Here is a 16,824-nt window from a genome sequence, read left to right on the forward strand (position 1 = left end):
ATCTTGACTCACTGCAACCTTCGTCTCCTGGGTTCAAGCGATTCTCCTGCCTCAACCTCCTGAGTAGCTGGGATTCCAGGCATGCGCCACCACACCCAGCAACTTTTTTGCATTTTTAGTAGAGATGGAGTTTCACCATGTTGGCCAGGCTGGTCTTGAACTCCTGACCTCAAGTGATCTGCCAGACTTGGCCTCCCAAAGTGCTGGGATTAGGGGCGTGGGCCACCGTGCATGGCCCCTGTTTCTAAAACATGAAAAATAAAGTGTTGAATTAAAAAAAAAAAAATCAGCAACACCACACCTTATTCCCCTTCTTAGTGCTCCTTAGCTGGACTGCAGTAGGCTTTCCAAAGAAGTGTTGTGTAAATGCTAAGGGAAAATGAAAGCCTGGTGGAGAGATTTAAGGCAGCAATTGGAGGGAACATTTTTGCTCCACACCTAACAACTGTAATTTTCCCTGGCATTCAAGATTTGCTGGGAATGATCACTATATTGTGGTAATAATAAATCCCATTGTCCAAAAAGGGACCTTTTGGGTTGTAGCTTGGTGACAAGAGACTGCTGAGTTACGAAGGTGAGAACCGCGCCCTGGAAACAATGCCTTGACCTCAGGAAAGCAGCTCCACTTCACAACTCCTACTGGTATCTTTATGAGCTTGGATCATCCCGTAGACTCAGTGCTTCACTCTCCTCCTCTCGCCATGAATCCTGTCCACTCTGCAAGGCTTTCCAGGGAGTTGGGGGCCTGGCCATTACAGAGCATTCAGGGATTTGTTGCTTTATTAACTGAGTTCAAAACGTGAGTCTCACCCTCCTTCTAAGAGCTCTGGCAAAACCCTGCCCTTCTCCATACAGAGAAGTGGTCTTGAGGATTTCTGACTAATGAGCCCTACTAGAATAACTGCAGGTACGCCACGTTTTCCTTCATGGGGCTTTGCAGTGGAGGCAGGGCTGTGGGCTGACTCAGGTCAGCCTCAGTCCATCTCCCTCCTATGGTGGTCCCTTGTCCCCACTGCCCCACCTGGAGCTGGTACCTTTTCCTCACCTTTGACCCAATTCCTCCCACTCCCCTGGCTGTCCTTGAAAGCTAGAGAAGAGCATCTGAGATTCTAGAAAAGTGAGGCAGAGGCTGGGCACGGTGGCTCACACCTGTAATCCCAGCACTTTGGGAGGCCAAGGCGGGTGGATCACCTGAGGTCAGCAGTTTGAGAACAGCCTGGCCAACATGGTGAAACCCCATCTCTACTAAAAATATAAAAATTAGCTGAACGTGGTGGTGGGTGTCTGTAGTCTAAGCTACTCGGGAGGCTGAGGCAGAAGAATTGCTTGAACCCAGGAGGCAGAGGTTGCAGTGAGCCGAGATGGCACCACTGCACTCCAGCCTGGGTGACTCCATCTCTATTGAAAAAAGAAAAGGGAGGCAGAGAGGTGTGGTGTGTTGGGTCAGTGAGTCTTGACTTGCTGGGCTGGGAAATTAGGAATAAGGGACAGGTTTTTGTTTTGTTTTGTTTTTTGAGATGGAGTCTCACTCTGCAACCTCTGCCTCCCTGATTCAAGCGATTCTCCTGCCCAGCCTCCTGAGAGTAGCTGAGATTACCGGCACCTGCTACCACACTCGACTAATTTTTGTATTTTTAGTAGAGACTGTGTTTCACTACATTGGACAGGCTAGTCTTGAACTCCTGACTTCACCTGCTTCGGTCTCCCATAGTGCTGGGTTTACAGGCATAAAGGGGATAGGTTCTCTGGAGATGTGAGGTGCCTGTCCACTTAGGCTTTTGGCACATTGTCACCACCTCCTCTCTGAAACTAGCAACGCTGTAAACACACATACACATTCTCCTCTCTATTTCTCACACAGTCCACACACTTACATCAGGTGTGTAAGGAATTCCACTTCATTGCACTGACTTTCTACATATTAGTGGGGCTCTGCACAACCTTGGTTTCCACTGGGTGGATTCACTTCATTCTGTGATTTTTTTTCCTTAGGGTCTTGCCTCAGTTGACAGAATGGCGGCCACAGGAGCCAATGCAGAGAAACCTGAAAGTCACAAGTAAGACTCCATTTCATTCCGGGTTGGGTTGGGTTGGGTTGGGTTGGGTTGTTTATAGAGCATACGTTGTGCCACACAGTTTTCTAAGGACTTGACATATATTAACACATTTGATGCTTGTGAAAGAGACTGAGGCCTGGAGGGATTAATGACTCAGGAGGTCCGTAAATTAGATGGTTAAAGAACTCTGGGGTCGGGCGCTGGGGCCTCAGCTCTTGATTCTTAGGACATGTTTTTTCAGAAAATCAGGCAAGTCCCTGCTCAAATCTCTGTCTAGTAGGTTTTTCCTCTATGTGCCACTTTGCTTAACCAAAATCCCCTGCTTATCACTCAGCTCTGCCTTGGTTCTGAATCTTAAATGCCTTCTTATTTCTTTGCAGTTTGTCATACTTCTTGTATGCTTGGCATGACACCGCTTGTGTTTAGGCATGGCTAGAAAAGCAAGAATTTCTTGTCTTCATTCTGATTCCTATGTGAACTGTAATCCGCTGATTATTCTTATTTTCTCACCACCCCCCCCGGCCCAGTTGTCTCCCACCTCTGCTGGGGTTACCTGGGCAGGCCTTCTGTCCTGCCGCCATGGCCTCTCCCCAGTCCTGGTGGCCTCTGACCTTGGCACCACCCAGGGTTGTGGTGACCTCTGGCCATCCTTGCTCTGGACGCCTGGTCCTTTGTTCCTCTGTAACTTCCCTGAGACCTCTCTGAAGTCTCACATGTGACAGGTGCATACCCAGGTCATAATTCCATATGGACAATACCCCTCTCCTCCTCCATTCCCCAGAAGGCCCGGTGTCCATTTTGGAGTTTCTGGTGCCTATGGACATTCCCTGCAGTGATTTTTTTTTTTTTTTTTTTTGAGATGGAGTTTTGTTCTTGTTGCCCAGGCTAGAGTGCAGTTAGTGGTGCAATCTCGGCTCACTGCAACCTTCCCGGTTTCAAGTGATTCTGGTGCCTCCGCCTCCAAGGTAGCTGGGATTACAGGTGCAAGCCAGCACGCTTGGCAAATTTCGTGTTTTTAGTAGAGATGGGGTTTTACCATGTTGGCCAGGCTGGTCTCGAACTCCTGACCTCAAGTGATCCACCCACCTCAGTCTCCCAAAGTGCTGGGATTACACGCGTGAGCCATTGTGCCCCGCCTCAGTGACTATTTTTTAATTGAACGAATAGTCTTCCTGGTACTTTTGGTCATTGACAGCCAAAAATGCCTTGTCCCCAGTTTCTGGAGCTCCCCTCCTCCCTCCTCCTGCTCATGGCTTGAGGTTGAGGCCCAGCAGGAGGCTGGTGGGGGTGGAGGGGAGTGGTGGAAATGAAGGCTGGAGAAAACAGGGCCAGCACACCAAGTGCCAAGCAACTCAATGCGGGCTTTCTCCCCTTCCCTCTGTTTAGTAATTATTTTACCCTCCCTTGTTTTATCATCAGCTATTTGCTAATCGTGTTCCACTTGCTGAAAGGCAGTCAGGTGTAGCGCTCAGGGGTACAGCCTCTTAGGAAGGCTGTGACCTTGGACTTTGAATGGGGTTACTGAGGGTACTTAGTTTATATGGAGAATAGTAAATGAATTGATATGTGCTAGCTATTAATAATTTCATTTCTACCCCAAGTCAAAAGCCTTCCATGAGTGGAACTGGATCATACTCATCTTTATGTTCAGTACACCCAGCACAGGATGCTTGACTGGTGCGAGATTCAGCCAGCATTTTCTAGAGCGCTCCATCTTCCCCTTCCCCAGAACCCCAGGCCCCTGTGTCTCCCCTGTCTCATTCTCTTCTTGTCTCCACATGTGCCTGTCCTAAGCTATTTGGGCAAGTTTATATAAAGGTTGATCCTGCTTTCTTTTCCCTGCTGATAAACTCCTGGAATCAGAAGCCAGTTTTCATTTCTTTCTTTTTTTTCTTTTTTTCTTTTCTTTTATTTTTTTTTGAGACAGAGTCTTGCTGTATCGCCCAGGCTGGAGTGCAGTGGTGCAATCTCGGCTCACTGCAAGCTCTGCCTCCCGGGTCACACCATTCCCCTGCCTCAGCCTCCCAAGTAGCTGGGACTACAGGCGCCCGCCACCACCCCCGGCTAATTTTTTGTATTTTTAGTAGAGACGGGGTTTCACCGTGTTAGCCAGGGTGGTCTTGATCTCCTGACCTTGTGATCTGCCTGCTTCGGCCTCCCAAAGTGCTGGGATTACAGGCGTGAGCCACCGCGCCCGACCTCCTTTTTTTCTTTTATTGAGACAGGGTTTCGCCCTGTTACCCAGGCTGGAGTGCTGTGGTGTGATCTCAGCTCACTGCAACCTCCGCCTCCTGGGCTCAAGTGATCCTCTCACTTCAGCCTCCTGAGTAGCTGGGACTACAGGCATGCACCACCACACCTGGCTAATTTTTGTATTTTTCACAGAGACGGAGTTTCACTGTGTTGTCCAAGCTGATCTCAAACTCCTGGGCTCAAGCGATCTGCACACCTCAGCCTCCCAAATTGCTGGGATTACAGGCATGAGCCACTGCACCCAGACAGTTTTCATTTCTTTCATCTCACATATTTCTTTTACATAGTAGATGCTCAATGAATATTTGCTAGATGAATAAAGTGATAGAATAAAGCAGAAGAAAGTCACTTGAAATTATGTGTAGACTAGAGAAATATTTTTTTGCAAGTAGTATGTCTCTGACTTGTTCTTTTAAAATCCTTCAAAAAATAAATTGGGACATCTACTGGTTCATTATGGCACATGTTAAATTTACTTTTTTTATTTTTATTTATTTGTATTTTTAGACAGAGTCTTACTGTTACCCAGGCTGGAGTGCGGTGGTGTGATCATGTCTCGCTGCAGCCTCAACCTCTTGGGCTCAGGTGATCCTCCCACATCAGCCTCCCAGGGAGCTGGGACCACAGGTGCATGCACCATGCCTGGCTAATTTTTGCATTTTCTGTAGAGTCAGGGTTTCACCATGTTACCCCGGCTGGTCTCGAACTCCTGGGCTCCAGTGATCCACCCGTGTTGGCCTCCTAAAGTACTGGGATTACAGGAGTGAGCCACTGCACCTGGCCACATTTTCAAGTTTTAAAATCATTGCCTGTCTTCACGGTTACACCCTATTTCCTTCTTCTTCATTTCTCAGAATCAAGGAGAAAAGACAAGTATTTTATTTTGAAATATGTGACAAAGTGCTTAATCACATCCTGTTTTGTTATTTTGAAGCATGACTCTTAGCCCGTCTATGTTGTACTCTGTGTATTCCTAACATCCTGAAGAAGGAGAATGAAAATGTTACTTACATGAAAAATAGTTGTCACTAAAGGATCCTAAAATACTGTGGGGTGTGCGGATTGTCAGAATTTCAGATTGGCCTGGAGATCAAAAAGGCTTTCTGAGAAAAAAGTTCAAGGATGGTCCTTACCACACGTGATTCTGGATTTGGTCCCTTGAAAAATGGCCTTGCCCCACATCCCAGAGTAGAATGAACCCTGATTCTGGAGACCGCCCCACAGCTTGTTAGGAAGAGGTGGGCTTAGGGGCAGGTGGGTGTGGCTCTGTGCTTCAGGCAGCCTGCTGTGCCTTCCTGCGCAGGGTTTTCGGCAGATTCGCTGGTGTAGTTAGCACAGTCTCTGGCTGCCCTTAGAGGAAACAGTCACCTAGCCCCCGTCCCTTTATACAAAGATCTCCCCGTCTCTGTGTATAACCTTTTGTACTTACGTTTTCTGTTTCAGCCTTTTGGAAATGTTCAGGTGTGAGCTCACCTGGGCCCCACTCTAGGGGAATTGACAGGAAGGAACATTTGACGGGCATGAAAGGAGGAAGTGGTCAGGTGTAGGCCACCGGTGTGTTTGCAGCCTGGGTGTCTGCTGTTGATGAGTGCCAGATAGAAATGGGGATTTGATAAAAGGATAAAATAAATAAAACAGGATGGGTCCATCTCAACCTTGTTTTGCTTGTCTGCGGTGTGTTCCGTGGGATTCAGAGATAAATAAGATGTGGTCATGGCCTCCAGAAGTTTTTGTTGCTGGAGGTGAAGTTATTACATTAATTGTGTATATCAGTGTTAGAATATAAATAAGGTGTAGCAAGCGTCGTGTGGGGAGAGAATGGACAATGTCTGTGAAGGGGGTACATCCCTTATGTAACAGTTATTTTCCAAATCCGTGGCAGCTGAGACCCTGCCTCTCTTGTATCTTTTTCTTTTCTCATGAGTTAGATTGAGGAGGAGACATGACCAGGGGGTTCAGGGCAGAAAGTCAGACTCAGAAGGAAGAAAAAGAGGTCCCCAATTGCTCTGACATCAGCGTCCCATGTCTGCCTTGGTTTCCTGTAAGGGAGCCCGCCCATCTCTAGGACTCGGAAGGCATACATTGTTGAAGGAGGTGTGTTTGAGGCTGGCTCTAGGAGACTTTGACAGGCTTGAGATGGACTCATCTAGACTTGGGGCATTTGTTTTGTAAGGAAGGTTTTATTGGAACACAGCCACACTCACTCATTTGTGTGCTATCTGTAGTTGCTTTCACATGCCTACGGTGGACTTGAGAAGTAGCAGAAACCATGCAACCTACAAAACCACACGTATTTATTGCCTGGCCTTTTATGAAGAAAAGCTTGCTGATGCTTGCTCTAGACCAGCACGAGCCACATGTACATTTTCTAGCAGATAAACAGATGTCTTATCGTGTCACTCCTGTTGGATATTGTGCTGAGAAGACGTGGCTAGTGTAACAAACAAAACAAAACAAAACAAAAACAAATCGAAGGTGTGCAGATGGGAAAAGTTATCTCTGGGAGGTACCATTACTATGGTAAACATAGTAGTTTTAAAATAAAGTCAAGTTTATACATTGAATGAACTTGATTAGAGGAGGAACTGGCTATACTCCCTACTCCTTGTATGGGTAGACTGAACATTTCCATCTGCGTACTTTTGTGTGCTCTTCTGATTTCACCCCTATTGCCCTCCAAACAGAGCCGTGGGAGCAACAGGGGTTAAGAGGAAGGAGAAGGGGGAAGAACAGAGGGGAGGCAGGTGGGGACCTTGGCAATGTTAGGGTTGTCTTATTTCCAGGGTTGGCCCTATCCTTCTCCCACCATGAGCCTCTCCCACCATGAGCCTCGTGTGTGACATAGGGCACTTCTATGATAATGGGCATTGATGTTCTATAAGCCTTCCACTTTCTTGTTTTTTAACAGTGATTGTCCCGTCAGACTTTTAAATCCAAACATAGCAAAAATGAAAGAAGACATTCTCTATCATTTCAATCTCACCACTAGCAGACACAATTTCCCAGCCTTGTTTGGAGATGTGAAGGTAAGAGGCCAGGTGTTGACACCTTGGAATTTGTCTTAAGATCAACCTCCCCCTATATTATGCAGGCAGACCAACCCACAAATGCTGGAGAGGCCACAGCTAACAGGTTTATGCAGACATAATGTTTACCAAAGTTTTGCAAATTTTTAACTTTCAAATATGTGAACCACCAAGTAAAACTATCCTAAGTAGTGCCAAATTGTTCCCTAATTCACCTGTTGCAAATTTAGAGCAGTCCCGCATTGCTTAACGCTGGAAATACGGTCTGAGAAATGCAGCCTTAGGTCTTTCATCGTTGTGTGGACAACGTAGAGCGTAACCACACAAACCTAGGTGGTAGAGCCTATTACTTGCCTCGGCCATATGCCCCTAGGTTACAAACCTCTATAGCATGTGAGTGTCCTGAATACTGTAGACAGTTGTAACCCAGTGATAAGCATTTGTGTATCTGTATATATCCAAACATAGAAAAGCTACAGTAAAATCATGGTATTATATAATTTTCTGGGACCACTGTTGTGTATATGTGATTCCTTGCTTACCAAAACATCGTTACATGGGGCATGCCTATGTATTTGAAGCAATATATAAAATAAACTTCCTAATGCTTCATTGAGAGAAGAGAAAGATGTAAAAATTTCCTAGGGAAGCAAAGGATAGTAAATAAAGGTCATTGTATCTTGTTTGTAATATAAGATACATATTGATATTCTGTTTAGTTAATTGCCTTTAATGTCTTATTTTGCTTCATGCAGCTTCCAGTTAATTTTTTCTACAAAGTCTTAAGTTGCTTAGTTCTGAATTATCTTAACATAGGACTTTGAGATGTCTAATGGGTAAAGATGAACTGACATATAGAATTAAAAATCAAAATATGCCAGGACCCTGGAATCCAATGCTGCTACATGGGATCATAATTAAACAATGGTGTTAGGTCTTATCAATCATCCTGTTCTTTGATAGTGCTGGTTTCCAATTGTGGACAACTTTCCATGTGCTTTTAATTCATTAAATTTTCATTCATCCTATTGAGTTAATTCACAGTGATTTTTATTCCAGGCTATGGAATTTTCTTTTTTATGTTTAGAGAATAATTATTTTCTTTTATCTGCAAACTTTTTTATTTTTATTTTTTTTTTAAATTTTTTGAGCTGGACTCTCACTGCCCAGGCTGGAGTACAGTGGTGTGATTTCAGCTCACTGTAACCTCTCCTTCCCGGGTTCAAGCAATTCTCCTGCCTCAGCCTCCCGAGTAGTTGGGATTATAGGCACATGACACCATGCCCAGCTAATTTTTGTATTTTTTAGTAGAGATGGGGTTTCACCATGTTGGGCAGGCTGGTCTGGATCTCCTGACCTCAGGTGATCTGCCTGCCCACTCCCAAGTGCTAGGATTATAGGTGTGAGCCACCGTGCCCAGCCATCTTCAAACTCTTTAAAAACTTACTCACTTAAAACAATTTTTTTTTCAAAACCAACATTTTCTTACATGACGTTCTGCAAATTAAAGTTTTTACTCCTCTGAGAGAGACCCACCCAGAATAGCTATCACTTCCTGAGCCTCTTCTAGGCTTCGGCTGGCTCTTCCCAAGCATTGGCCATTTGGCACTCAGGTAACCAGGTGAGAGAGTGATCAGTAGCCCGTTTTGTGGGGCCCTGGTAACACAGAGGGACAGTGAGGAGTTGCTCCCTCTGTTTCAAACCCAGGCTATCTCCACAAGCTGCCTTCTACGTGACTGAGGGAGGCTGAGGATGCAAAGGACCTGGAATTACCTCCTCAGAGAGAGCAAGGGTCTGGATTCCTGCGTTTGTGGAGCTGACTGCCTTTTGATGCTTGGCCGCCCACCCTAAGCACTCACCAGGGGGGCTTGTTAAAGCAGATTACTGGGCCCCTTAGATTCAGCAGGTCCTGGTGAGGCCAGTGAACTTATATTTTTAGCAAGTTCCTTGGTGATACTGATGTTGCTGGTCTAGGGGCTCCACTTGAGGACCTCTGCTATAGACAGTGCACTAATGGGGGTCTCTCTTCTCTGGCTGCAGTTTGTGTGTGTTGGCGGAAGCCCCTCCCGGATGAAAGCGTTCATCAGGTGCGTTGGTGCAGAGCTGGGCCTTGACTGCCCAGGTAGAGACTATCCCAACATCTGTGCGGGAACTGACCGCTATGCCATGTATAAAGTAGGACCGGTGCTGTCTGTCAGTGTGAGTACCTGCCCTCCCTTGTGCTCAGTCTCTAGGCTCTGCAAGGCTCTGTGCCCCACCCCTCTGCATACACAGACAGCTGGTCCCCTAACACCTGTTTACTGTAAATGGCTGGGAGCGGGGTGAGCCCACAGTAGCTGGGATTCAGAGATTATTGAACCCGGACTATTGCCCTTGAGGCTCAGTCTCCAGGGGAGACTAAGTACACAAATGCAAATACACAGCTGTGTGTCTACACAGTGTGAGGGTGGCAGGTGCAGGGAGTTAGAGTGCTTGGGGTATAGAGGAGGGACAGTAGGGGGTGCCCTGCCTGGAGCAGGATGGAAGGAGAGCCTCAAAGTACCAGGCCTCTAATCCCCTCTGCCACCTCACAGTGAGTTACTTCAAAACACATTTTGATTTGAGCAATGAGCATGGTGAACACAGAAATCTCCAGATTCTACCATAGAAGTCTTTTCATTTTTCAGTTTTGATTTTCTTTGTCAGGAGCAATATAAATGAACAGCTGCAGAGTAAGGAAAGGGAACCCCTTTTGCTGAGACGTGCATCCCTACCTCTCCAGTCAGCTGAGGACTCTAGCTATGTCAACCAGCTAGAACACATCGGGGAACCAAGGCATTATTCGGTTACTGATAATCTGTGCAAGCCTTTCCTGTGTGTAAGGCTCTGTGACCGATTCTAGCAGGGATGCCTCCACTGTATGGCTCTGCCACAGGAACAGCCCCTGGAAAGTGCTGAGGCCATCCGGGGAGAGGCATCATGGAAGATGTGACACTAAGGGGGGTGCTCTGAAGAGGAGAGCAGGAGAAGGAGGTATGCAGAGACCTCAAAGAGAGGAAAAGGCACAGGCAGAAGTACAAGATCAGCAAGGCATCCTGTGTCCAGTGGGCTGAGGAACCAGCTGATTACTTAGTTTGGCTGAAGCAGAGGGTGTAGGGAGAAAAGAGAAAGGAGATAAAACTGTAACCTATGGAGGGGTGTGGGGGAATAGGATGGGTATTTATGCAGGGATTCAAATGCTAGAAGGAGCTGTTTGTTACCTGGCAATAGCAGACTGCTGCTTCCCTGCTGAGCCCCTGGGTCCTCAGCTGTTACCTATTTGACAAATTGTGTCAATCAAATGGGGTTTTGTCTTTGACAGCTTTACATACACTTTAAAGTTTCCCAAAGTGTTACTACTTCTTAAATGTGTATTTGAGAAGTTTATCTTCCATCACTATGACAATGGGCATGTTAGATTGAATTACATCCCTTGAAACGTCAACCAGAACATTGACAAAGTCACAACCTTGGCTTAACACGGGTGTTTCTCCCTGGTTCCAGCATGGTATGGGCATTCCTTCTATCTCAATCATGTTGCATGAGCTCATAAAGCTGCTGTACTATGCCCGGTGCTCCGACGTCACTATCATCCGCATTGGCACTTCTGGTGGGATAGGTAAGGTCTGCAGAGGGGCCTCTTGCCCTGTGAATGGATGAGGGACCGGGGAATGCCAAGGCAGCTTCTATGTGGTGTGGGATTAGAGACAAAGAGTTCCTTTCTTGGTTTTGTTCAAGGAAAGCTTGTTAACAGGAGGTGTGAAAAGAAGCTTGTTTTGTTGTTTTTGTCCAACCCGCACCCCAGAGCTAGGCAGCAGAAGGGCACCACACCATGCATATGGGGGAAACTCATCCTTTTGGGATTACACAATTTGTGCCTTCTTGTCTGCTTGATTCTCTCTTATTCTTTCTAATTCGCCTTCTTCTCCATTCTCTCCTTTCCTTTGCTTACTTTTCCTCCTCCCTAATCCTGCAGGGATTTGAAGCACCTTATGAGAAAAGCCACAGGAAAATCAAAGGGGGGAAGAGAGAGGTGCAGTACGAACCTCAGATAAGTGTCCTTAAATTAGCTTAAAATGTCCCTGTCCTCAACATGTTTTAAAAAACAAAGATGGTTGGCGGGACATGGTGGCGGCTCACACCTGTAATCCCAGCACTTTGAGAGGCTGAGGTGGGTGGATCACAAGGTCAGGAGATCGAGACCATCCTGGCCAACATGGTGAAACCCCATTTCTACTAAAATACAAAAAATTAGCTGGGCGTGGTGGTGCATGTCTATAGTCGCAGCTACTTGGGAGGCTGAGGCAGGAGAATCGCTTGAACCCAGGAGGCTGAGGTTGCAGTGAGCCAAGATCGTGCCATGGTACTCCAGCCTAGTGACAAAGTGAGACTCCATCTCAAAAACAACAACAACAACAAACAAACAAAAAAACCCCACAATGATGGCAAAGAAAGAATGAGATTTAACGAGAAAGCAAAAGCTAACAAGTTGTTGAATATTCTGTTAGGCAGATTTGTTTTAAATAAGTGGTCTCGCTTTCTGGGGTTCCAACCCTGTGCCATTCTTTCTGCTAAAAACTGGGTTCTAGCGATTCCTGCTCCCATCCAGGTGTTCGGAGCTCAGGGGAGAAGCCTGCACGTGCCCTAGAGAAAGTTGAGCTTTGACGCTGCTGGCTAGGCCTGTGTGTACTTGTTCCAGGCTGTCTAGGGCCTGGACTATCTAGGATTTACAGCAATTCTAGAATTTAAATTCTAGAATTTAAATTCTAGAATTTAAGTGTCCTGACCTTGAAAGGGGACTTGCTTTGGACCCAAATCTTTTGAATATGTTATCATGTCTCTTTTCTTTTTGTTATATAGAGAGATTGATGCATACAATCTGTGTTTGTGTGACTGTAATTCCAAGGTTAGTGAAATTGTCCCTAGGACAACACACCAACAGCCATGAGCCGTCTGGGTCCTGCAGACTTAGTCTCCAGTGCCGCCCACCTGACACTAACAGCTGTGCAGAGCGTGCTGGCCTCTGCCAGGAACTCTAGCGAATGGTTCTTGAGTTCTTGCTCTAGAGTGATTTTTAAAACAGTGATCAGATAATTCTGGAGGGAGTAGTATAGATTTTGAATTTTCTTCAATTGCTCTGTAAAAATGGAAAGAGCAACTAGGGACGAAAACCAAAAACCCCTGGACATAGTTGATTATAAAAGGTGATGCGCTATCTTCACAAACCCCAAAGTATGAATGGGTGGGGACAAAAAACCTTAAGATCTGGGTTTTGTTGGCAGCTGCTCAGGGGGAAGCTCAGGGCAATGGACAGACCTGAGAACAAGAGTCCCAGGCGCTCCTAGGAAGGTGCAGGGGACATAGGGAAGATGGCAGCTGACACTGGTGGGGGCCTGTGTGTCCCAATGTGAGTGATGCTGGAATTCCAAGGGGCTTGAACACTCCAGGCCCTGTGGGTTCGCCAAGGCATCAGCCACGCTGTCCTCTAGCTCCAGCCCCGGTGCTGGGAGAAGCTGCTGCAAGGAGACTCTGAATTGCCCAGAACAGCCACAGGAGTAGCAAGGGAAACAGGAGTTCAGATACATGTGGGGGGCGAAGCAAAGGTCTTTGCAGTCTGCTGTGTTTTTTAATGTTTCATGAAAACAACTGACTTGGGAGCTCTGGAAAAGATCTGACTTCTTGTTCCCTCCCCCATGTTTAGGAAAACCAATTTTGCATTAAAATAAGTATCAGAAACGGATCATAGTTATTGTAGTCCCTGCAGGTTGATAGACAAGATGCCATTGACCAGGTGGCTTATAAACAACAGGAATTGATCTCTCGTAGTCTGGAGGCTGCGAAGTTCAAGGTCAAGGAGCCAGCAAACTTGGTGTCTGGTGAGGGCTAACTTTCGGATTCGTAGAGCTCTGTTTTCTCCCTGTGTCCTCACAGGGCAGAAGGGGCAGGCAGCTCTCTGGGGTCCCTTTTATAAGGGCACTAATCCCACTCATGCAGGCTCCACCCTCATGACCTAATCACCTCCCAAAGGCCCTGCTGCCTAAAACCATCACCTTTGGGGTTAGGATTTCAGCCTATGAATTTTGAGGGGGAAGCCAACATTCAGTCCTGGTCCATAACAATGGTCAAATCCCATCTAAAATTATTATAACACAAAGAATAAGGAGCAGAGTAGTGTCCCCACAAGCAGGAAACTACTCCAGGAAGGCATGCCCAGAACACAGAAACTGGACCCTCATCATGCATCAATCTGAGAGGAAGGCCAGGTAGGTCAGGAGTTGGTCATAGTTCACCTGGGTGTAGGGTGTGGGACTTCATTATCCTGTTCCAGTCCGCCTTTTGCTGGTTTACTTTTCAAGTATTTGCCTGAAATCTTGAATATTCACAAGGTAGGAAACAGGGATCAATGAACCACATCATGGTATATGGTTCAGTGACAGACGACAGTGGGAAATCGCAACGAATGGAAGCAAGAAACATGGGACAAAGTACCCGAAGGTTCCTGGCCATTTTTATTTTATTCTTTTTTTTTTTTTTTTTTTTTTTGAGGTGGAGTTTGCTCTTTTTGCCCATGCTGGAGTGCCGTGGCGTAATCTTGGCTCACTGCAACCTCTGCCTCCTGGGTTCAAGTGATTCTCCTGCCTCAGCCTCCCAAGTAGCTGGGATTACAGACACCCAGCACAACGCCTGGCTAATTTTTGTATTTTTACTAGAGATGGGGTCTCACCATGTTGGCCAGGCTGGTCTTGAACTCCTGACCTCAGGTGATCTACTCGCCTTGGCCTCCCAAAGTGCTTGTGATTACAGGCGTGAGCCACCACGCCCAGCCCTCTATGTTCTTCTTTGTGCCTTTCTCTTCCATAGTGTCCATAATGATCATGCATTAATTACTTTCATAGCTTAAAAAAAAGTGGAATGGGAAAATGGGTCACTGTGTATTTGAGAACAGTACTGGATGCTTCATGTTTGGATGTGCGGGTGGATCTGCTTCTTTCCTCTGTGTGCTCTGCTGTGTGCTCCCTGGCTGCCCCGCTGTTATTTTATGTTGTTTTACACCCTGCTTTTTTTGATGTCTGCTTTTTTCCTCAGGTCTGGAACCCGGTACCGTGGTCATAACAGAGCAGGCAGTGGATACCTGCTTCAAGGCAGAGTTTGAGCAGATTGTGCTGGGGAAGCGGGTCATCCGGAAAACGGACCTGAACAAGAAGCTGGTGCAGGAGCTGTTGCTGTGTTCTGCAGAGCTGAGCGAGTTCACCGCAGTGGTGGGGAACACCATGTGTACCTTGGACTTCTATGAAGGTGAGGCCGTGGATACCAGGAGGCATCCTTCAGCCAGGGAGCCCTGGTCCGTCCCCTGATCCTGCCTTCTCACTGTGAGCTGGGATTTCTGTGTGCCAAGCTGCTGTCTCAGTTGCACCTCTCCCGTGGTGGCCATAATGACCCATTTGAGTGGACCTAGGCAGGACCTGGATGGGTCTTGCTTGTCCCTGTGACCTTCTGGGCATCGTGGCGCTGATGTGTTGTAGGAGCTTCTTACATGCATGTGGTTCTCATGTCTCCATGTGTGCCTCAGGGCAAGGCCGTCTGGATGGGGCTCTCTGCTCCTACACGGAGAAGGACAAGCAGGCGTATCTGGAGGCGGCCTACGCAGCCGGCGTCCGCAACATTGAGATGGAGTCCTCGGTGTTTGCCGCCATGTGCAGCGCCTGCGGCCTCCAAGGTAGGCGGCACTCGATGAGCCTCAGCATCCCTCCTTCACTTCTGCTCTCCTGGAGCTCCTCACTGGGGCCCCTCCTCCTGGGGCACCCCGGTACCCATTTCTGGCTTCTGTCTCCCCTGCCCCCAAGTCACTTTCTGAACATACATGTCGTCCCCACAGCCCTGTGTTCAATGTCCTTTGATTGTCACATGACAAAATGCAGGATTCTCAGTGTCCTTGCGTAGGAAAAATGACAAAAAGGTTTTGCTGCCCCATGAGGCTGCCTGCCACCAGCTCTCTAAAAAACTCGGCTTCCAAAGTGCTTTGACTTTCTGAATTGTGGTTCATCTACCCTCAAGGTAGTAGCCACCCTTGAAGGCCAACTCACAGCTCTGCAGAATCCCCTTGTCACCTCACCCGAAATGTGCCTTTCAAGGTGGTGCTTGCAGCCCTGCGCTGGTCCTGGAATGGGGAATTCCTTTTAGAAGGAGAGGCACAAGAATAGGGGAGGGACAGGGCAGGGTGGTGTCAGAGAAGGAGGAGCCTTCCGAGCTCCTGGACCAGCGCCTTCCCTCCTGCGCTCCATCCTCTGGCCCCGCCCGACTGCATGGGCAGCCTGATTTCCTGAGGAGGCCGAGAGGCTGCTCCTCACAGCTCATGGGTCCTTCATTCTGTCCCTGTGAACTGTCAGACCCCCGGCACCTTGCCTTGATATGGCCTTTTCCCTTTGCAGCGGCCGTGGTGTGTGTCACCCTCCTGAACCGCCTGGAAGGGGACCAGATCAGCAGCCCTCACAATGTGCTCACCGAGTACCAGCAGAGGCCGCAGCGGCTGGTGAGCTACTTCATCAAGAAGAAACTGAGCAAGGCCTGAGCGCTGCCCTGCACCTCCACAGACCTGTTGGGATTACTGGCCATTAAAAGCACTGTCCAAAATCCCCTGTTGTGTGGACTTTGAGCATACTTTACACAAGAATCTAGAAAATCAGATCGCAATTAAGAGACAGAGAATCTTGGATTAACCACCCGGGAGATGTTCTTCCTTTTGAAGTTTCATTGGAGCATTTTCAACTATGTTAGCCTGATTTGGGGTTTCTTCAAGAACATTCTACCAAATGTTTGTGCTATTTCTAGGGAAATTTTTCAGACTTTAAAATTCTAATGGTAGTCAGATTTCATGTCACTAGATGAGAAATCTGACAACAGTGCCGGGAAACTAATTTCCTGATACATTTAAAAAATTATATGCACCACTTACAATGAGAGATGACTGAAAACCAATAAAGCAGACAACAGGGGTATTTGAGAAATAATGTAAACCTAAATAGGCGTATACACAGTTTCCAAGTTAGAGTCACACACATTCCCAAAACCATCCACACCAGCTTAGTCACATGACAGCAATCCTCCCACCCACTGTCCACACTGCTAGTATCTTGATCCAAGTACCTAGGGATGGGAAACGGGACGCCTGGGATCAAGACAGCTTGTCCTGTTGTTTATGTCCATGGCTTGGCAGCCTAGCATTCATTCCTGGCCTCACACTGACATTCCCAGACTCCGTGTCTCTTGGCTTCCTTTTGAGTTGCACCTTATAGTGGAGGGGAGAATCCAGGGTGGCCCCTCTGTCTGTCTCAGATGAGTCTGGCAGCAACTACTTCTTGGGCAGGCCTAGGTCCCCAGCTCAGGGGCGGTTGGGTCTTTGGTCTTCACTGGCTTGCGGGTTGCCCAGGGTCCTGGCTGACTTCTCAACTCACCCCACATCAGTGTGGCCA

The 16,824-nt window shown here is 47.3% G+C and overlaps 1 protein-coding gene across 4 annotated transcripts in view; it reads left to right on the plus strand.

The window, feature by feature from the left end:
* The window catches only part of UPP1 (uridine phosphorylase 1), a 20,538-nt gene extending 4,550 nt beyond the window's left edge, over positions 1–15,988 (plus strand). For 2 of the 4 annotated variants that reach the window (XM_017956724.3, XM_003895997.5), the window contains exons 3-9: positions 1,993–2,057; positions 7,219–7,336; positions 9,377–9,535; positions 10,859–10,973; positions 14,441–14,650; positions 14,925–15,071; positions 15,784–15,988. In XM_017956724.3, coding sequence (XP_017812213.1) covers positions 2,014–2,057; positions 7,219–7,336; positions 9,377–9,535; positions 10,859–10,973; positions 14,441–14,650; positions 14,925–15,071; positions 15,784–15,923 — 933 coding nt within the window. In that variant the 5' untranslated portion in view covers positions 1,993–2,013 and the 3' untranslated portion in view covers positions 15,924–15,988. The remainder of the gene's footprint in view (positions 1–1,992; positions 2,058–7,218; positions 7,337–9,376; positions 9,536–10,858; positions 10,974–14,440; positions 14,651–14,924; positions 15,072–15,783) is intronic. The other 2 variants (XM_021935793.2, XM_009202978.4) reach the window with 2 other exon arrangements.
* Positions 15,989–16,824: the final 836 nt, after the last annotated feature.

Source organism: Papio anubis, chromosome 4, assembly GCF_008728515.1.
Source record: "Papio anubis isolate 15944 chromosome 4, Panubis1.0, whole genome shotgun sequence".
In the NCBI taxonomy this organism is placed as follows: domain Eukaryota; kingdom Metazoa; phylum Chordata; class Mammalia; order Primates; family Cercopithecidae; genus Papio; species Papio anubis.